The following is a 22,544-nucleotide window of genomic DNA, read 5'->3' as shown; positions in this document are numbered from 1 at the left end:
CGGGGGATACATACATACCCAGAGTCCTCCGTTCTCTGTATCCAACAAAGAATGCCCATCGGCCCATTGGCCTCCGGCAATTTACCTGATGTTACATACAGGAGGACACGGGTTCCACCCAAAAATGACAGAATCTTGCAAAGGTGTTAGGTGTCACCCAGCCCGCAACTCTGCAGATGTCTGCAAAAGAGGCACCATGCATCAACACCCAGGAGGAGGCAGCACTCCTAGTGGAGTGAGCCCTTGGGACTGGTACGCCAAGATGATGGCATCCACCAACCAATGAGCCAACCTGTTTGGAGACAGCATTACCCTTCTGCTGTCCTCCAAAGCAAAGACACAGAGCTGCTAGATGATGCTTTCCTAGGGATAATCCGTTCACTGAATCATGGTGGGCCGTGATGGCAGCAACATACACCTTCAAAGTGACACCTTCAGCCCAGACGGAGACATCTGTGTTGACAACAACATGCCTCGACACCTGTTCTAAGGGCACTCCTACCTGCAGAAGCACAGGGTCTGATCAAGGACTGAAGAGGCAGCGACAACCCAGGGTTACGCCGACCCGGAGAGTGCCACGGTGCCATGCCTATCTCGGGACCCGGCCATGCATGCCAGCCCTAAAGTGGTCTCATATGTAACAGACCGAGCGCCATAACTTTAGCTTCGGCTGCCATGTGCCCCAGGAGCCTCTGGAACAATTTTAGAGGGACTGCTGTCTTGCACCTGAATGAATTTAGGCAAGTTCAGCACTTACTGCGCATGCTTGTTCATGAGACACGGTCATGTTGACCGAATCCAGCTCCATACCAAGAAGAGAGATGCTCTGCACAGGAGAAAGCTTGCTCTTCTCCCAGTTGACCTGAAGGCCCAGGTGGGCTCGCACAACAGATCTCATAAGTGAGCTAATATAAGCCAGTTGTTGAGATAGATGAGGATCAGGATGCCCTTCTCCACCTTCACTAGTTTGGTAAAGACGCGGGGAGACAGAAGGGGAGGATTTTGTACTGATACGCCGACCCTCAAGGCAAACCGAAGAAATGGTCTGTGTCGAGGCAGAATTGAGACATGAAAGTACGCCAAATCAATTAGAAATCGGATCGATTGTGTCAAAAAGACTACAACTTGCACTTTACAATCTACACCACTAGAGCTAATGGTGGACAATGGTGGTCTTTTGTAGTATTAACTAGCCTAATCACACGTTGGTGGGCAGAGTTCATTTAAATAGCCTCTGCCAACAAGGTGGGCTATTTGCACTTAGTGTACATAGATACTCCATTTACATTTACATTTTTGCATTTGGAACATGCTTTTATCCAATACAACTTACAATGCAAGGCATGCATTTTGTCAGTGTTTGCTTTCCCTGGGAGTTGAACCCATAACCTTGGCATTGCAAGCACCATGCTTTACATTTTGAGTGTTTTGCAGTGTTTATTCTAAATAATTTATTCGTGCACATCATTTAATAGTTTTAATAGTTGTTCCCATGTGATTGTTAAAACACCTAACATCTGCATGAGCTTTCCGAAAGTGTGTCATTCATTAGCAGGAGCAAAGCTGTTCTCAGTTTACACTGCGGCCCAGGCCCTTTCCAGTATGAACTGCTGTGAAAACGGTCTCATCTTTTAGTAATAAATTAGTGCTGTGACAGCCAGACAAACTGCTACAGCATAAGAATAAGAACAGCACTGCTGAAAGAGCCTAGCCTTCAATCAAAGTCCATTCACAGAATAACTGGGCTTTGTATGGACGCATGTAGCGCCTATTAATGAACGGACAAAGACGGCAGTTTTCTTGATTTATTTGTGGCTGCCATGGAGAGAGTGAGGTGGCGATGGGCAGGAATGCTATACAGAGATGGGCTGGCGACAAATTCTAAGCTAGTGCTGTCAGTGACATAACACAAGTTACACAAAACAGATTTATTAAAGCCGTGCATATAAAAATTTAATATATAACCTATAATCAAGATTGCTTCCAAAAAACTTAAATGTAATATTCTAAGAAAGGAATGAAGATAAATGCAGTAATGGCTACTGTATGTTGTTATTTCAAATCCAAGTAAAACATGGAAATGGTCCTTTGATAACAAACCCATTACCCATTACTAAACCCGTTGCTTAATGGTCCATTGATTGCCCATTACTTCTTTAACAAATTCAATCAATAGCAAATTTATCAGATTCAAATACACTATCTTATGGATTTTATTCAGCCGACCAAAAAAAAAGAGCTTTTCTAGACTTTTAGGCTTTTCTGGTTGCTAGTTTAACAAAAGTTTGCTGGGCGGTTAGAGCTGTCTGTGGAGTCTGTGGACTGAGACTGAATCCCTCATTAGTGGGAGCAGATGTGATCCAGATGTTGTACAGAAAAGGCCAGGGAGAGTGTGAGATATCTCAAGGGTTGAGAACGCTCTGTCAAAATAAAACTGAAATCAAATATATGGATTTTTTGATCAGTGCAGATGAGTTTTATTGCTTTTTTGCAAACTGGGCACAAAGTTGCTTGGCAACTGTAAACAGAATACAATTAAGTTTGGGACTCCACAGTGTATTCCGCATTTTTAAGTGAGATTCCAATCTGAAGACAGCATACATGTTCAGTGCAAAGCAAAGTCCCTTTAAGGCAAGTCATTTCAGTCTGTGGCCATTTTAAAAAAGGAATTTCGGGCAGCTATGCAAGTACATTGCCTATCTCTTTGAATGGGGAAACATCGAATTCTCCAAAGCTGTTTACCAAACTTACAATTAAATTTCTCATAAAGTTTGTCTCTTCTACTCAAATAGTGTTAAAAGAGCTTATTTGTCAGGCTAGACCAGCCAGTGTGCATGTACAGTTACACTTTCTTGCATATGAGTGCACCATCTTTGTATATCTAAAGTCTTTGGTTCGAAGGGCACTGCAAATGGCAAGGGGAATAAGTAAAAAATCGAAACATCGCTTCACAGAAGTCATTGTTTGTTCCCTTTAGTCATTGCACATTACCCCTAGACAGCAAGAACAGCACACATCTGCTGGTATAAAGTCTGTGAGACATGACAATTACAGGATTACATTTAAATAAGATAATATACACATCTAATATAACCAAATTATGTTTATTTTCATATTAACGTAATGGACATTTATCACTTAGTTTAACACTTGACAGCTTATATTAATGAAATTAATAATAACTTAATATTTACATAAATGTACTTGAATGTATTATATTCAAAGATATATTAAATGACAGTACGGTCATTTTCAATTGTATGTATTTGCAGAAGTATATATAATCATACCTCAAAAATGCACCACTTTTTTTTCCTGAAATGACCACATTTTATCAAGCGACGTGAACTTCAATGGATATCCTTTGCGAAGACTCATTCAGTCTTATGATAAAACATTTTTCATAATTCAACATAAATTCAACAAAAATCATGTCTCTACTACTTTTATTAATAAACATTCCTGTTATTGCACACACACAACATTTGAATATTTCCACAAAATTCAATATTGTCTTTTTTAATACTTTGATTAATTTGGACAATTTGGCAGATTGCAAAAGTGAATTTGGAGGCAAATGCCATTTCATGTTGATATTTAATTCGCAACAACCAACACAATCTGCTAAATATTAAATGACACACTCACACATCCTGTGCTTACACACACACGCACACACACTGAAATTCAAAGAATGTGTCCAAAATGAGAATCTACAGAGAGCGTTTGACAGCAGATGAAAGTTGGATAAGATACAGCAAGGTCACTGAGGGGTGAGACTGACAGGTACAGCTCAACTCCAACAGACAGCCTGATGCAGGTATGAAAATAACAAGTACTGTTACAGCCCACAGGAAACAGTTTCGACAGCCTGACAGCATCTGCCGAAGACTGCAGGATACATGTCAGAGGTGAGCCATCGCTTTGTCTGCCATAATTCACTGGACACTATAACTGAAATCACAAACCGCCAGTGAAGAAGTGCGGAGAGTAACTTGTTATATTAATTTATATTAAGTAATTTGGGCTGATAATGTCATGATTTGCGTTTATGCCATTTTGAGCTAGTACAACAATATAAAAAGGATCTCATATTTTACATTCAGCTCTAAAACCTAGTATATTATGCAGGTCTTTAAGATACCTTGTTTGCAAAATTCTATCATTTATGCATTATAGCAGACTATGCTGAATGTATGAAAATGAACATTCAAATCCATTTCCCTGTTAAAGTACAAGCATGAATAGCAACAACTCAGTGCATCCACTGTAGACCACATATGCTGAAGGTAACTTTTGAATATGGCGACCTCCCTGTATAATAGGCTATAAAAACAGTTCGCGAAAAGAATAGTATGTCCGAATTCACAGTTTCATAAAATAATAGCAAAAGTACCCTTAAAAATCCACCTGTTGCCCACAGAGAGATGTTCAAATAATTTATGAGCTGGTGAAATGCTTTCTTTGTAGACAGGAGACAGCGAAAGCAACTCACTAGGTTTCGGTGTCATCTTTATGCATCTGACTTGATTTGCTTCATTTTGAACCAGTGTGAATGTAATATGTATGTGCAACTGATTAGAACTGTAGGGCAACTGAGGGCAACTCTGGAGCACAGCTTCGATCAATATAATGAAAACTGCAAAGAGAGATCAACTTCTGATACATGCAAAGAAATTCAGTTTTTTTCTTCAGATTTTCTTTCCTTTTATTCTGACCCTTTTGATAATGCTGCTAGTGTTTGATCAACAGCATTGCCTACATTTCTAACTGTGTATTTTTCATCCAAAAATCCACATTCACGCATGATCTCATGGCAATTCATACACTCGTACAAATTCATACGATTTTAACGAAAACTTATTTTACAGTTTGCACAATACGTATGAATTCGTATAAATAACCTACACCTAACCCCGCCCCTAAACCTACCCGTCACTAAAATTGTACAAATTCACACGAGTAAGTTCGTTAGCCACCTCGTAAAAAATACATACAAACTGGTCGTGAGATAGTGTTGTTCATAACAGCTATTGTATCAAGCATACAGTGCACTCATGAAGTATTCAGACTAGAGGTCGACCAATATTGGATTTTACCGATATCGATAACTAGGTTGGACCACACTGGCCGATACCGATTAATCGACCGATAGTTTTTAAAAAAAGGATACTGAACGGAAAATAAATAGTGCTCCACTGAAAAAAAAAAAAAAAAAGTAGCCTACTGAACCATACTTTGTAAATGAATACAAATATTAATATTAATTATACATTGATCATTACAGTTAGTTCATTGTTCATTAATGTTAACAAAAGCAACAAATTTTTTTAAAATACATCAGTGAATGCTGAAATTAACACACTCTAACAAGGAACAATACTTCTATTCTACAGCTTTTATCAATCTTAACGTTACAAATGGACTCATATTGTAAAGTGCTACCATTACATCAACAATCAAGCTAAAGATGGCCATCTTTAAATATCTACACAAAGGCCACAGTACTGAAATTGCATACATATGGATATTGTGTACTTTCACAATTTAACTGCTTCTATTCTAGAACATTTGTGGTTATCTAATCAAAATATAAAATATGTTAGTCACACAACGGGCAAAAGTACAGCACCGCGTCTAGAAGAACTCGCAGCTATCCGGTATCACACACACTGGACACGTCGCATTCAATTCAAGCGGCGGTCTACAAGACTTTTTTTGATCATCAAATGGGCAAAAGTATACTGCTGTCATTTCTCTACTAATGCAGCATCTAGTCAACAAATTCATGCTTAGTAATGGCATGAAAACATGCACTACAGTACACACCGTTTCGTTGTCAATGTTTTAAATCCTCCTTTGAAGTGTCCCGCTCTGTGCAGCGCACAGTGTCACACGTCTAAACAAACAGCACGCGCAGTGATTTCCGCCACTAGAGGCCGCTCTTGTGCTGTATAACAAAGACTATAGGGACTTTGCTGTATAATGACGACATTCTCAGCCGCTCCAGCAACGGACCGAACCTGGAAAAAACTATCGGCATGGATTTTTGCCGATAACCGATAGTTCCGCCAATCAACTATCGGTGCCGATTAATCGGCAAAACCGATACATCGGTCGACCTCTAATTCAGACCCTTTCTTTTCTCCCAAAAGTTTATGTTGCAGCCCTGTGACAAAATGCTTTATATTGTTTCTCATCAATCTACACTTCATAACCCATAAACAAAGCAAAAGAAAAAATAAATAAATAAATGCTTTCAGACATTTAACTCAGTATCCTTACCAGGTTTTAATTAAGTATATGTCTGTTATATATATATATATATATTGTTGCAATTAGACTTCCCAGTTCCCCAGTCCCTGCTACTGAAAAACTGGAGCTCAATCAGGTGCTTGGTCACTTCTTTTATCAAAGCCCTTCTACCAAACTTCTTAAATGTAATATTTATGGAGACCACTTTTTCTGTAGCTTTCCCCAGAACTGTGCCTTCTTTTATTGCTTGATTTTTGCTTTCGTATGCATTCTCAGCTTTCATAGGTTTATGTCTTTCCAAATCATGACCAATTAATTGAATTTGCCAGATTTACTTCAGTCAGTGTACAGAAACATCTTAAAGATGATCCAGAGAAATAGAATGCACTTGAGCTAAATTTCAAATTCACAGCAAAGGGTCTGAATACTTAAAAAGTAAAAGTGCTGATTACGAAAAATAAAAAATAAGAATCCACTGCATAAATAAAGGAGGTATTTAATTAAGTCTGTATTTGCAAAAGGTATAATGAATGACACATGATTCAATTCAACTATCTTTGCTTTGTAACAGCAGATCCTTTTCTCTGTCCAACGAAGTAAATGAACAACTGGTCAGAATTACACCACCAGTCCATGTGGTCAGTGTACATTCTTAATGTTCTAAAAGTGTGGTCACATTTATCATTGTATCAAATTTCACAGCCACATCCAGTCATTTCAAAGCAATTTGTGACTCAGAAGTCAAAGGAGGGACAAACAAACATGAAAGTAAAGAGGAAGCCACCTTAGGTTCAAAACAGGAAGAGCACACCAACAGGCCTGCAATTTTCCAACTGTCTTTAACTGAGACATAAGAAAGTGTTTCCCCAAAGAGATGTTTGCAACACGAACATGCTCAGCAGCAATAACCATGACATACACCTTAATCGAGTCCAGGTCTTGTAGAAAATCCAACACTGAACCTACAGCTCAGTGAATTAGATTCACACCATGCTGCACAAAGACGTGAAGTAAAGCCACTTCAAAGCATAGAGACACCTTAAAGGGGGGATTTTCCCTAGTGAGACGGCAAGAATAGGGCAACTTAGGGAAGGCGGACCTTGTCCTTCTGAACTCTCCATGAATCGTGACATGTCCCCTATGCTCTGCAAACAAGTTATGCAGAACACAACTGAGACAAAGCGCTTGAAATGGACCTGTTTCTGCTTAAACGCACCATGCAGCAGAACTCGTTGGACAGAATCTGGAGACCAGCATATACTCTTCTGCAGTTTTCCATGTATTTCTGTGGGGGGCCTGACCTTCATTTCAGGGCCAACACATCAGGAATGGCCCTAAGCAGGACCCAGCCAAGAAGCCTTAGCTGTCAATGTGCATGAGAAGGCACATATAGTGAATTTGCAGACCCCAATCCTTGGACAGGAGCACAAAGGTCGCTGCATCTCTTTTCTGGTCGCCTCAGGCATGTCGCAGATAGGGAGAACAAAAATGATTCACAGAGGGAATTAGCTGAAACTTATCAATGACAGCAGTCACTGTGTCCCCAAAAATTCTAGCCTTTGATATTGCAGCTTCCAGCATGAAGGTTTTCTTCTCATTTCAAATTAAGCAATTTTCAGTAATTCAGTCATTTTAATTTGCCATAAATGTTTACCTCAACCACATTTAAAAGACAACATAAGCAACCATGACATTATAAGATTTACTATATTGTATTAAGTTTAAAAACTCCTAAGTTAAAAATAAATTTAAACTGTAACCCATTATCATTTAATTGCGTTTAAATGTTTGAAAACATTTTCATCATCTAGCGCCCAAACTCTGGAACAATCTACCTAACACTGTTTGGGCCGCAGACACACTCTGTCAATTTAAATCTAGATAAAAACCCATCTCTTTAACTGGGCTTACACATAACACATCAACATATTCCTATAATTCAAATTCCATTCCATTAAAGGATTGTTAGGCTGCATTAATTAGGTCAACCAGAACCAGGAACACTTCCCATAACACCGATGTACTCAGTGCATTGTAAGATGAATGGGATTTACGCTAATATTAGTCTGTTTCTTTCTTATTCCGAGGTCACCTTAACCACCAGATCCAGTCCGTAACCAGATCTGATGGTCACTGCAGTCCCCCCGGATCCTGTCTGTACCCAGCCCAGACGGTGGATCAGCACCTAGAGACGACCTCTACAGCCCTGAATGTCAGCGGAGACCACATCGACTAGATGAGCCCCAGAGACGGATCCCCAGTGAAGACCTCGTCATCTAGACAGCCATCAGCACAAGACCACAGGAACCAGATGAGTCCTCTGCGTCTGGCCAGAGGAGAACTGGCCCCCCCGACTAAGCCTGGTTTCTCCCAAGGTTTTTTTCTCCATTTTGTCACCGATGGAGTTTTGGTTCCTTGCCGCTGTCACCTCTGGCTTGCTTAGTTGGGGACACTTTTTCTTCAAACGATATCGTATACTATTTGAACTGAACTGAGCTAGATGATGACATCACTGAATCCAATAATGAACTGCCTTTACCTGAAAATTGAGTGTTTACTGCTGCCCTTTTGCATTATTGATGCAATATTTCCTATTTAATACTGTACAGCCGCTTTATCACAATTCCGTATTGTTAAAAGCGGTATATAAATAAAGGTGAAGAAGAAGAAGAAGAAAACATTACATTCAGTTCACACATATTTATAGTATAATATTTTTGTTTAAAAGTACTCACAAGGGAACCTTCGTCGGGCAGACGACTTGTGTGTAAAAAACAGTACATGCCAATATCTGAGAAAATCCAATATCTGCTGTGTGTGTCCGGATATGAATTATTTAGCAAAAAAATTTATATAATGTTATAATGAAAACAACTCATATGTTCTTTAGTTTGGTCTCCTTTTTTCTGTATATCTCTGTTGCCTCCACACTGACACCACACCAACACTTCTTAATAAGATTCTTTTGCAAACATGCTGTGACAACTAGTTCTCACTAGTTTAGAGAACACAATGCCCGATGCCAAACATCCCAATACACTGTTGAGCTCAATGTCAACCACAGACAGTAATCATTTCACAATCAATGTGGTGTATACAGCACTGTTGAAGCCTCAGACTGGCCACATTAGATCCCAACTGTAATTATGAGAGTTAGGTCTCTTAAAGCAGTAAATTCTACTTCCAGATTGAGTGACTTTCTTTCTGTATCAATAATTAATCTGTCCTTCACTGCAGCAATGCCTCATTGAGAGAGAAAGAGAGGCTATAAAATCAGTCTTAGCGGTTTTGTACTGTCATACTTGAATTGTGTTCACTCTTTCTTTGTCTCACTCCCTTGTTCCTTCTGCTCCAACTTCTTTTTTACACCAGGGTGATTATCTAGAAATGTCATTTGTGCCCAGTTTGTGTATTCAGAATCACATCATTTGCCAAAATTAACTAGTTTGAATTACTGTGTCTAAAGAGGCTGAAATTAAAATTTGAGAGAAATTTGAGAGCGTTTGTTCTTGTGCTTTCTCTTTAACCCTATTTCACAAACAGAAATTAGTTTCTTCTTACAGCCAATCTTTTGTGTGTGTACGCAAGAGAACGATGATTGACACTGTAACCATAGTAATGTTTTGCCATCTCTGACGTTTGGTATCCACTGTTTTTGGTGAAAGTAACATTACAGTGACCAAAGACCTATGTTATGTTCAGAGATTGTGACTAAACCACTTTCAACACAGCCGTGTTTGGGTGAGTTTATGCTCAGCTCGGCTTATAAAGTGATCCATTTTAGGATCCAATTAGATTTTTTTTTATCTTTATTTACAAGTGAAAATGTAACAATTCCAACTTTACTGAAAAATGGTGCCAACTGTTTCTTTGCGCCCTTTATTTCTATTTTTTTTTAAAGAAACATTCTCTTTCTTACTAAGAGTGGAGGTTTATTATAGTCTCCACCTTTTCACTATTAGCTTCACCAGATTTGTGCAAAACAAGCAGTAAACATTCATCAGTCTTTAGATGTAGGGGTGTTTACGTTTTAAAGAGACACAACAACTAGCCTATAAACATAATCTGTGTAGAAATTCTGCAAATGCGGTTGCCACTACCTGCGTGTTCAGGTTTCCACTTTCAAAACAACAATTTACAAAAAATTTACTCACCCCCTTATCATCCAAGACGTTCATGTCTTTCTGTCTTCAGTCGTGAAGAAATTATGGTTTTTGAGGAAAACATTTCAGGATTTTTCTCCATATAATGGATTTCATTGTTGCCCCGATTTTGAACTTCCAAAATGTAGTTTAAATGCAGCTTCAAAGGGCTCTAACGATCCCATCGTTTTGGTAGATAAGACCCTTCTTCCTCGGCTGGGATCGTTTTGAGCCCTTTGAAGCTGTATTTGAACTACATTTTGGAAGTTCAAAATCGGGGGCACAATTGAAGTACATTATATGAAGAAAAAACCTGAAATGCTTTCCTCAAAAACCATAATTTCTTTACGACTGAGGACAGAAAGACATGAACATCTTGGATGACAAGGGGGTGAGTAAATTATCTGTAAATTGTTATTCTGGAAGTGGACTTCTCCTTTAATTTGGTTATAGAATATGATTGTCACTCCCATAAATTACTGAACTGTGTGTGTACAGAACAAGATTAAGCACTAAAAGTTGAATTGACAATCAAATTTAGCTAAAGTGTGTCCATGGCCTGTTGTCTTGTGGTCCTGCAGTCTAAACTGTAAATGTCAGAGCGGCAGGAGTTTCTCCAAAGCCTGCAGACAGTCAGGCGTTCATCCAAGATGAGATCATCACCATACACCACACACGCACACACTAATAATGCACAAGGCTGAGACAGTTACAATGCTAATGAGTCGTAATATGAGATTAATGAGACATCGAGCAGCCAGTCAGTCCTGTAATATAGAACCTCCTTTTCCTTGAAGGACTTTTACAAAAACAGTGTCAAAATGCTGTTAATACTCAGGTGCTTGCACACAGGTTTAGGCATTTGTGAATGACGGTAGAACATGCACTAAATGAATGTGGTCGGTCTTACCCACAGGAGATGGGCTTCCTCTGCTGTTGGGGGTGTTATGTGTCTGTGTTGGGGAGGGCAGGTTTAGGGAGCTGATGACTGATGGGAACAGGAAGGGATAAACTCCCGCTCTGTAGCGCCTCATCTGGACGAGCGTGGAACTACAGCTGGAAGCTGGGGTTCGGCTCACCGTCTTCATTCCTCGGGGAGGATGAACGTAAATTAGAAAGGATCAGGGTTCATTCTCTTCAAGGCAGATGTGACGTATTTCCTCATCTCTATCGGAGAAACCTCCAAAAGGCTCTTAGCGTGCCAGGGGGCAGAACTGCATGATATTCTCCTCCAAGGTACACCAATCACAGGACATGACTGGGCCTGCTGTCACACAGTGGCATTGCTTTCAGTAGTACAGTAATCTGAAACACATTAAGATTTCTGGTCAGTATTTGAAGGTAATAACTGATTAAGCTATTGATGTTCTTAAAAAGTGGTGTGTGATTTCTGCGGCACTAAACAGAATATCCACACACTCCTTCAGTCCCATCCACTGTCTGTCATTGTTCCAAAAAAAAAAAAAAGGCACCAAAATCATACCACTCTTCTGCTAGATAAACAGATAACCATAACCATACACACTAAAAAAACAACAAAAACACAAACAAGGTACCTTAAAAAACAACAACGACAGATTAAAAACACTCACTCAAAAGTCTGCACTTTCGTGATGTAATGCTAAAGTTTGCCACCGAGCTATGCTCTCAATGTCAAATGCCGAAATGTTAATTCATGCGTTTATGACCTCAAGTTTAGATTATTGTAATGCTTTATTGGATGGTTGTTCTGCTCGCTTAATAAACAAACTCCAGCTGGTCCAAAATGCAGCAGCTAAAGTTCTTACTAGAACCAGAAAGTATGATCATATTAGCCCAGTTCTGTCAACACTGTACTGGCTCCCTATTAAACATCACATAGATTTTAAAATCTTGCTAATTACTTATAAAGCCCTGAATGGTTTAGCTCCTCAGTACCTGAGCGAGCTCTTATCGCATTATAGTCCCTCACGTCCGCTGCATTCTCAAAACTCTGGCAATTTGATAATACCTAGAATATCAAAATCAACTGCGGGCGGCAGATCATTTTCTTATTTAGCACCCAAACTCTGGAACAATCTACCTAACACTGTTCGGGAGGCAGACACACTCTGTCAGATTAAATCTACCCATCTCTTTAACTTGGCCTGCACATCATTTAATTTCTATAATCCAAATCCGTTAAAGGATTGTTAGGCTGCATTAATTAGGTCAGCCGGAACCGGGAACACTTCCAGTCCACACCCAGCCCAGACCAGCCCAATATGGAACTTTTGCATTATTGACACACTATTGTCCTATTTAATACTGTAAAGTTGCTTTGACACAACCTGTTTTGTAAAAAGCACTGTATAAATAAATGTGATGGATTGATTGAGAGCTCGCTTCAGTCTGGGCTCAGCAGAAGTGCGCATTGAGGGTGGAGAGGGTGCTTGTGTTTAGGTCTGTTCTAGCACCTCATACACAAGTTTGAGCTTTCATGTTCAACGAATTTGATGTGCACTTTTGTAATGATCACTCATTCATTTATTGTTTAATGTGCCGCCAGACTATAAGAGACGTCACTGCCATAACGCTTTGTTATGGGTTGCGTTTGAATTACACACTGGCATTCTAACACTACGAGCTTATTAATCATTCACTTGAGTAAATCCAGAAGAGAACAATCTTCTGCAATCTCTTTGTGAAACCTCAGAGATTCAGACCTTTAAAATTCTGATTAAAACTTTTCTTACAGTTACTTTAATTGTTCTGACCTCTAATTCTTTGATTCTGTACTGTTAATGCAACTTTAACTTTGTTTCTTTGTTTTAGTTCTGCAATAGTCTTTGACATTTTAATGCTGTTCTTTACTGTTTCTTGTAAAGTGACCTTGAGGTCTTGAAAGGCACTCTGTAAACTACGTATTCAGGCCAGCTTGTTTTTTTAAACCAGCAAAATGAACCTGATAAATTAACCCTGGGTCTTAGCAGAGGCGATGCTACTTGTAATGTGTCTGAAATAGCATCTGAGACCAATAGAAATGAAACAAAATGAAAGCCTGTGCAGGAAATATGTCCACTCACTAATGTTAATGTTCTCCAATCCCTCATTCATCTGAAATGTTACTCACAACTGTAAATGGATTTTGAGATCAATGTTCCACTATGCATGTGCTTCATTTAATGTTCGCTTACCCTTGAAAGATTGATCATCTGTATTTCATCATACATTGGTGCACAAACGAGAGATCTGGGATAGCATGAAACAAGTTAACATCAGACCAGAAAGAGTGAGTTATTTGTTATGCAGCAGATCCAAAGCAACTTGCAGTATAGTAATTGAGGCTTACTGTAGTTGCAGTACCAAGATTGCTGTGCTTTTGGGTGCAAAGACAACAGAGTTTTTTCAGAAATATTGTAAACATTCTACATTTTCTTTCAAACGTCTTCACATTTACCCTGTTTTGAGATTAAATTATCTTCATGTGTAGTGACTGGTACAGTAAATGACAAGGATTCCACCACCTACACTGTCAGAAAAAAGGTACAGTTCTGTACAGTTCTACAAAAGTGAAAAGGTACATGTTTGTACCTACCCCTAAATGGTACATATTAGTAACTTAAGGGTACATTTTAGTACTTTGAAAACACATATTGGTACCTTAAAGGCACATATTAGTACTTTAAAAGTACATATTTGTACCTTTTCACTTTTGTTCCTTAGGGTACCGGCCCAGTGACAATGCATCGGATTGCAACACAGCTTGCTTGTAATACTTTTATACTGCTTTTTATGGTCAGTTTTTGCAATAAATAGCTGTGACTGTACTTTTATTTGCCTGTTTTATATTGTTCAGAAGTGGGTAGGTTTAGGGTAGTGGTAGGGTTACATGCTCCAAAACATCTATGAAAGTATTACTTTATATAAAATGATTCCTATTTTTACAAAAACATGCAAACCATTAAATGCATCTTGATCTGACGCATAAGGCAAACAACTGAAAGCAATGGAGGACGCTGCATGTCGAAAAGTGATGCTAAAGGGTTACCCTGAGCATCAAAAAGTGACACCAATGGGGTCCTGAACAAGCGTGTGACGAGTGCAATGCCTTAAACTCTACCACCAGGAAAAGCATACATAGGAAAGCACTGGCACAGTCACACATGGAGGCCACTGCAACAGGGAGCATATCACACATCTATTGTCTCACCTCCAGCACAGTGCTGTAGTGGACAGTCAAAAAGCAAGTGGATTTTTCTCAGCCTGCGAACTCCTGAGCAGGTGAAGTTTGAGATAGGGCATTCTTATCTCAAAACCCTCCTCAACCTCTGATCTTCACAATCTTAGTTCTGTCATCCATCATCCCTAGTTAAAAAAAAACGAGGCACACACCTTTTAAACCCCCTGTTAAACATCAAACAAAACGGCTTGCTGAAGACGAAGAAGCTGGGGATTCCATTATGCAGGTGCCCTTTTATGGCACGGCTTGTGCGTCATGTGACTGCTGTGAACCAACTGAATTGGTTAGAGGCATTCCCATAGCATCGACTCAGTGACATAGCATCTTGTTTTTTCTCAAAGGGGAACAATATTTTCATTTTTTTTTTTCATCATTTCCACTATCTTCATAATTTATTATTTTATTTTATTTTATTTTTTAAAATCCTGCCTGGCTTCATCTTGTGCTCAACAGTGGCTGATGGGTCACAGTGGTTTTGGAGAGTGCTTTTTTTTCTTTTTCTTTTTCCATCTTCTAAAAGAATGACTTTTTATTTGTCCCTGTCCAATTTTCGTGGTAATCCAGAAAGCAAAGTTAACTTCACATATAACCTGAACTCATGGTTGATTAACCCAAAGCTTGTGATATGCTGGTTTCAAATATGCATCCAGAGTAAGTTTAATCAACCCAGAGTATGTTTATGGTTAACACACAAGACATTTTTCAACAGAACAACAAATGGATGTGTCACCATGGAAAAAGATGCTAAGAAAAAGTGTGCCATACTACTGTCATGAATCTGGTCACTCTCACCCTGTCACAACATTCAGACTGTTGCACTACACCCCGGACTACATTCCCCGCCATGCAGTGCGCTGATTGGGTCAGCAACTGTGACCAATCAGCGGCGCTATAAAAGCCCCGGTCTTTCCCCATGCAAGCCACATATTGTTGTTGTCTTTATCGCTGTGGTTATTGTAGTTTCCTAGTTTCCTTGTTCCCGAGTTCCTAGTTCCCTCGCCTGGCCTTCTCGTCTCGTCTGTCTCGCCGCCTGCCTACTGGACTCTAGCTCGTTTCACGGATTATTCCCTCGTCTCTCCCCTTTACGGATTACGTTCGCCACGGATCAACCCACGCCTGCTTCACGGACTTCTATTGTGCCTCGCCCTGACATGCCTGTTTGCTGTTGTTTTGACCCTGCCTGTTTTTGGACCATGTCTTTGCCTCGTCGAATTAATAAAAGCTTGCAGATAAATCCGCTCGCCTCTCATCTCTCACTCTCCGTTACAGAATACTCTGTCACCACAGGATCCAGCAGCTTCACCCCCAGACATTCGACAGGTATGGACTCAGATCGCATTCTCTTAAGATTAAGACAAGGACCACGCACACTCGAGCAATATATCCGTGAATTTCTGGCCATAGCAAACTATTCTACTCTCCCGGACTGTATTATTATTGAAATCTTTTGTGATGGCGTTAATGAGCCTCTAAAGGCGAGACTAAGACGCGAGGGTCCGCGTTCATCACTGGCTGCTTTCTTGGACTTTGCATTGTTGTGCGTGGGTTCATTTTTCACTGTGGGTGTGGCGGAGGAGGAATGCGACATCTCAGTGATGCCGGCTGCGCAACCAGCACGTGGAATGGCGGCCGCGTCGGAACGCGCTCATGTAATGGCGGCGACTGCGGTGCCTGTTCACAAAATGGCGGCCGCGCCAGTGCGCGTTCACACCATGGCGGCGACAGCGGAGCCCGTGCACAAAGTGGCGACAACAGCGGTGCCCGTTCGCAAGATGGCGGTCGCGCTAGTGCGTGCGCACAAGATGGCGGCGACGACGGAGCCCGTTCACAAAATGGCGGCAAACACGGAGCTCCGTTATGTCACAGCTGCCACCCCTGAGCCAAATCAAGTTGCAGCTGCGTTTCAAGTCAAGTCAAGTTTCAGAGTCCAGTCAAGTTGCAGCTGTGTTTCCTGAGTCAAGTAAAGTTTCCAAGTCCAGTCAAGTTACAGCTGCATTTCCTGAGCCAAGTCAAGTTTCCAAGTCCAGTCAAGCTACAGCTGCTGTTCCAGTGTCAAGTCAAGCTACGGCTGTTGTTCCAGAGTCAAGTCAAGCTACAGCTGCTGTTCCAGTGTCAAGTCAAGTTACGGCTATTGTTCCTGTGTCAAGTTAAGTTAGAGCTGTGTTTCCTGCGTCAAGTCAGACCCGCTCTTCCTAAGTCAAGTCAGGCCGTGGTTCCTGAGCCAAGCAAGGTCACAGCCATGTTTCCTGAGTCAAGCAAGGTCACAGCCGTGGTTCCTGAGTCAAGCAGGGTCACCGCCGTGGTTCCTGAGTCAAGCAAGGTCAAAGCTGTCGTTCCTGAGTCAAGCTGGTCTCTACGAACCAAGTCAGGTCATCGCTGATCTCCATGAGTCAAGTCAAGTCACTATTGATCTTCACGAGCCAAGTCGAGTCATTGCTGATCTTCACGAGCCAAGTCAAGCCATTGCTGATCTTCACGAGCCAAGTCAAGCCATTGCTGATCTTCACGAGCCAGGTCAGGTCACCGCTGATCTTCACGAGCCAAGTCAAGTCACTGCTGATCTCCATGAGTCAAGTCAGTTCACTACTGGTCTTCACAAGCCAGGCCAAGCCACAGCTGGTCTCCATGAGCCAAGTCAGGCCTCAGCCGGTCTCTACGGCCCAGAGTCAAGTCACGTCCCGCCTGATGGCCCAGAGTCAAGTCACGTCCCGCCTGACGGCCCAGAGTCAAGTCACATCCCGCCTGACCGCCCAGAGCCTCGCCATGTCTCGTCAGACCACCCAGTGCCTCGTCACGTCTCGTCTGTCTGTCCAGAGCAAAGTCACGTCTCGTCTGACCGCCCAGAGCTTCACCATGTCTCGTCTGACATCCCAAGGTCACGGCCTATCATGATGGCCAGCGTGCTGGACCCACCACTAGTGTCAGTGAGGGCAGCAAACATCCCAGTGGCATCAACACCTTCAAAATCCACCATTAAAGAGGTCCTGCCACCCGCCACTGCTCTTCCCTTAATGGCGGTTGCCATTTGGTGTGTGTGGGCTGCACACTGTGCTCCTGAGGTCACGTCTGTTCACAAGTCCGCCCCTGAGGTCACGTCTGTTAACAAGTCCGCCCCTGAGGTCACGTCTGTTCACAAGTCTGCCCTGGAGGTCACGTCTCTTAACAAGTCTGCTCCTGAGATCACGTCTGTTCACAAGTCTGCCCTGGAGGTCACGTCTGTTAACAAGTCTGCTCCTGAGGTCACATTTGTTCACAAGTCTGCCCCTGAGGTCCCGCCCGGTCTCAAGTCTGCTCCAGAGGTCACGTCCGGTCTCAAGTCTGCTCCTGAGGTCCCGTCTGGTCTCAAGTCTGCTCCAGAGGTCCCGTCTGGTCTCAAGTCTGCTCCAGAGGTCCCGTCTGGTCTCAAGTCAGCTCCAGAGGCCTTCCCCGTCAGAGAAACTGCGGCAATGCCTCCAGAGTTGTCAGCGTTGGCTGTAGAACCTCCTATGGAGGCGGTGTTATCCTTTGGACTTTCTGCTTCTCTCCTTATTCTCTCTGCCTCCTCTATCCCTACTCTCCCCAGGTCCCAGTCCATGACGCGGGTTCCTGCTCTGCTCTGGAGGGCCCCTGAGCCTCCTGTTCCGCCCTGGAGGGCTTCTGCACCTCCTGCTCCGCCCTGGAGGGCTCCTGCGCTTCCTGCTCTGCCCTGGAGGGTTCCTGCGCTGCCGGTCCTGCCTCAATCACCGGGTCCTCCGCATGGAACTGGTCCTCCAGCCCTCGCCCTGTCTCGCTCCCGCCCCACCGCTCCCCTGGACTATTGTTCTGTTGGAGCGTCTGGAAGCCGCTCTTTGGGGGGGGGCTATGTCATGAATCTGGTCGGTGACCTGCGGTCCGCTCACCACCAGATGTCGCTCTCACCCTGTCACAACATTCAGACTGTTGCACTACACCCCGGACTACATTCCCCGCCATTCAGCGCGCTGATTGGGTCAGCACCTGTAACCAATCAGCGGCGCTATAAAAGCCCCGGTCTTTCCCCATGCAAGCCACATATTGTTGTTGTCTTTATCGCTGTGGTTATTGTAGTTTCCTAGTTTCCTTGTTCCCGAGTTCCTAGTTCCCTGTGTTTAGTTCCCTCGCCTGGCCTTCTCATCTCGTCTGTCTCGCCGCCTGCCTACTGGACTCTAGCTCGTTTCACGGATTATTCCCTTGTCTCTTTACGGATTACGTTCGTGACGGATCGACCCACGCCTGCTTCACGGACTTCTATTGTGCCTCGCCCTGACATACCTGTTTGCTGTTGTTTTGACCCTGCCTGTTTTTGGACCATGTCTTTGCCTCGTCGAATTAATAAAAGCTTGCAGATGGATCCGCTCGCCTCTCGTCTCTCACTCTCCGTTACAACTACTTTCTTCTTCTTTTGTTCAGTGGCGATTTACATACTCAGTGCATATCACCACCTAATTGATGGTTGTGTTATCATTTTAAAATATTTTCCTTTATTATTTTATACTATACAGTACTATACTGTAATACTGTATATTATATAACTGTACTGTAATAATACATAATATTGTGCACAATCTGTCCCACTGGAGTCTCGTCAACAGGTTCAAGGTTATCTCACGATAATACATACGTATTTTGTAAAATGTTTTTACAGATATTAAAACACTCAATACTGACATATTTACAGCATCTAAACATACAATACTGACGTATTGACAACACTTAAAATGTAAATTATTTATGCATGAATTTTACAGACTTACAAAAGAATCATTTTGAATTCTTAATTCTCTGCATTAATTTTATTATTATTGTATTCAGCTGTCATATCAATGGCATTATGTTTTTAATTGTATTCAATTGTATACATTTTGTTCTGTGATTTCTGCTGCCAACTCCTTTAGAAGAATACACACTGTTAATCAAGACTACACTTTAAACCTTTAAAATGAATAACATTTCTGCAATCGTTTAATCATTACTTATGTAATATTTACCTTGTTTGCCATAAGGCACAAAAGGTGTTTTCTCCGACATGTGACTGACAATAGAACCATAAAATACACCACAAACGCAACATAATAACAAAATGTATCAATTTTATTTGTGCTCTGTAATCCAAATATTCAGAATCCATATGACTGTGGGGAACAGAACCAAATCCAAGCCTTTATTCAGCGATCTTCATTTCCTTCCTGAGCATCAACCGTAAGCATCTAAACCTGCGCTGGCGGATTGTTTTTTTTAAGCTAAAAATACATAGCAGTTTTCAGCAGCTTTTGTTTTAAATGTTTAAAACTGTAAAAAACAAGTTCACACTGTAACAGAACCTACGCTGGAGCAGGTTATGTTCAGAGAATAAGCTGCTATGGCTGCTTAGATACCCTGACAGTAACCTCCATTTATCCATTTTCTTACCCTTAAACATACTCAAGTATGCCACATAACCTCTTTAGTAACCCCCGCCTCCCCCCAGTCCACTGCACCATTGCAGTTCAAAATAGTGATTATAATCACCATACAGAAAAAAATTCACTTTAACAAAGTGTTGTTGCTGAGTAAAAAAAAAAAGGTGCAGCAGCATAAACAGAAATATTAGACATGGCAATGTATATGCAATTTTTGTAAATGTGCCATAAAAACGTATTACTGCAAAAAAGTCTATGCACAATGTATCCTTGCAGCCTATAGGGTGAAGTCAGCGAGTGCATTAACAATGGTTGAGGACAAATATAATTGTCATTTAATGGAAAACTATGTGAGTTGAGCTCTGTGACACTGGGATTTTGAGTAGCTGGGCACTGCCGGAGTGCAATGTGAAAAGAACATGTTCTAATTATTAGCATAAACATAAAAAGGTAAGGGTGACAGTTAAGACGTTTGTTGCAAGTTGCAAGAAATCCTTTCCCTCTGGGACTTTTTTTTTTTTTGTACCCCTCAAGGATACCACTGTCAAACCACTGAAGGGTTTTCATGCAACTGGGCCCTGGTTCCTTTTTCACAGTGGATGTCTTCTCCTCCAGTAAAGAGACACGACAAATGAAAAGGGAGGAGAGGTAACCGACGCTGTCTCAGCCCTGATACTAAATCCTGTTTAACAGAGTTATAAACTGTGTCAGGATAATAGCAGCCATAATGCACTAATCTGCAGTTAGGGTGCAGTTAAAGTGATGTGTAACCACACTTCATAATTAACAGCCCCTAGATAATACCCCAGTCTAACTGCGCAGAGAGAGCAAGACAGGCTTTGCTCTTCAGTATTCAATGCATGTCCCCTGTGCGCCACTTCTGTAACAATGTTTCTGCCCTTGGTTAAACAAATCACAATCGTGTTACTAAGAATATTACCTAACCAAACACTTTTAACCAGAGGTTATTATAGTTTTCTAATTGTATTTAATTTTAATAGCATTTTAATCTAATCTGACTTTTAATTTCATTTTAATTCAGTTTATTTATTTTTTAACTTATATTTTCGTTTTAGTAAATATATTTAGTAATTATATTATATGAATCAACTGCATGTTGAATCTCAAAAAACAAACAAACTAACAAACAAACAAAAACGATAAACACTGATTACCATGCCAACAACACTGAACCAAATCAGAGCCTATGGACAGAGTATGGTTTTTCGCCTTAGTTTTAGTTTGATTATATTTGATAATAACCTTTTTCAAAAACAGTACAGAGAATACAGTACCCATAAATGACAACAATTTACACCTCCATCTCCTCTGCATGTTTATGGTTGACTGTGTAACTGCATGTGAAATACGTGTCTTGTTGTCATTGGAACCTTGAGGAGCTGATAAGAGACACTCGACTCTCAACTGAAGTAATTCCCAGCGGGCGACTGGGAGAGTGAATGAGTTAAGTGAGCGGAACAGGGTTTGATTTCTGTCTCACGCGCTGCAGACATGAACATTTTCATGTTTGCTATATCCAATCACCTTATATGAAGTGTTTAGAGCTGGCTGCTATGTGAGGGGAATGCATGATACAAGAAATGCCTTAGAGAAAGAGACAACGAGAGAGAGAGAGAGAGAGAGAGAGAGAGAGAGAGAGAGAGAGAGAGAGAGAGAGAGAGACACTCTCTTTTTTGACATGGTTGTGTTAACCAGTACTGATAAGAGAACAGCTACAAGCTCATGCCTACTATCTGAGTGTCTGCCAAATATTCGAAATCAAGAGAGGAGGGATGAAGGGGTTTAGCGTGAGGTGAAATTGAGTTTAAGTGAGAGTAAATAAACCCCTTCAGCTCCCCAACAAACAGTCATCTTTCACATGGCTGACACTTATTTACCATTGTTTCTTTAATGATTCCCCAAATAAAAACTCAAATTTCACCACTGTGTTGGATCTCATAACCTACAGTCTAATGATATCTGCTTTTCAGATGTGTGCAGTTGTGTAACTTTAGGAAAAGCAGGCAAAAATAATAGAAATATTAATGTAAAGTATAGAGTTTGGAGCTATAAAATTAGTCTGAATGGTCAGTGCAAACAAAGGGGGTGGATAAAGGTTAGAGACATTGTTGAGATCTCTTCTGAAATTCTGGAGGAGATACTCATGAGATTATTGGGGTCTTTTGCTCAGAAGAGATTTTCACAAAAGTGCTCTCCAATGAATCTAATATGGGTAAATATAAGACATGAAATCAGGGCAGAGAGCTCTGAAATACAGTTCACTAATCACACTGAAGAACGCAATTAGATTTTGAGAATGCAATTGGGTTTTGGCATTGTTGAGATAACTTTCTGGATCTGGTTTGCAATTGCAGCACAAGCCATTAGCTAAGAGTTAAAGCTGTTCAGGGGATGAGGAGGAAGATGGGTGAAAGACATTAACTGGTAAATGTGTAATTATGGCTCAGACCTCCTCTGCTGTCATGTCTCTTTCGTATTTCTCTAAGGGGCTCTTTACATGAGTGCAACAGGTATGTTTACTGCCCTCTC

At 41.2% G+C, this 22,544-nt stretch overlaps 1 protein-coding gene across 1 annotated transcript in view; it reads right to left on the bottom strand.

The window, feature by feature from the left end:
- The window catches only part of LOC127182184 (retinoic acid receptor beta), a 239,412-nt gene that overhangs the window by 120,507 nt on the left and 96,361 nt on the right, over positions 1–22,544 (bottom strand). Inside the window, exon 2 of the mRNA XM_051137332.1 lies at positions 11,308–11,702. Coding sequence (XP_050993289.1) covers positions 11,308–11,485 — 178 coding nt within the window. The 5' untranslated portion in view covers positions 11,486–11,702. The remainder of the gene's footprint in view (positions 1–11,307; positions 11,703–22,544) is intronic.

Source organism: Labeo rohita, chromosome 19, assembly GCF_022985175.1.
Source record: "Labeo rohita strain BAU-BD-2019 chromosome 19, IGBB_LRoh.1.0, whole genome shotgun sequence".
Classification (NCBI taxonomy): Eukaryota; Metazoa; Chordata; class Actinopteri; order Cypriniformes; family Cyprinidae; genus Labeo; species Labeo rohita.
Note: the sequence above shows the minus strand (reverse complement) of the source record. Positions and strands in the feature narration are given on the sequence as shown.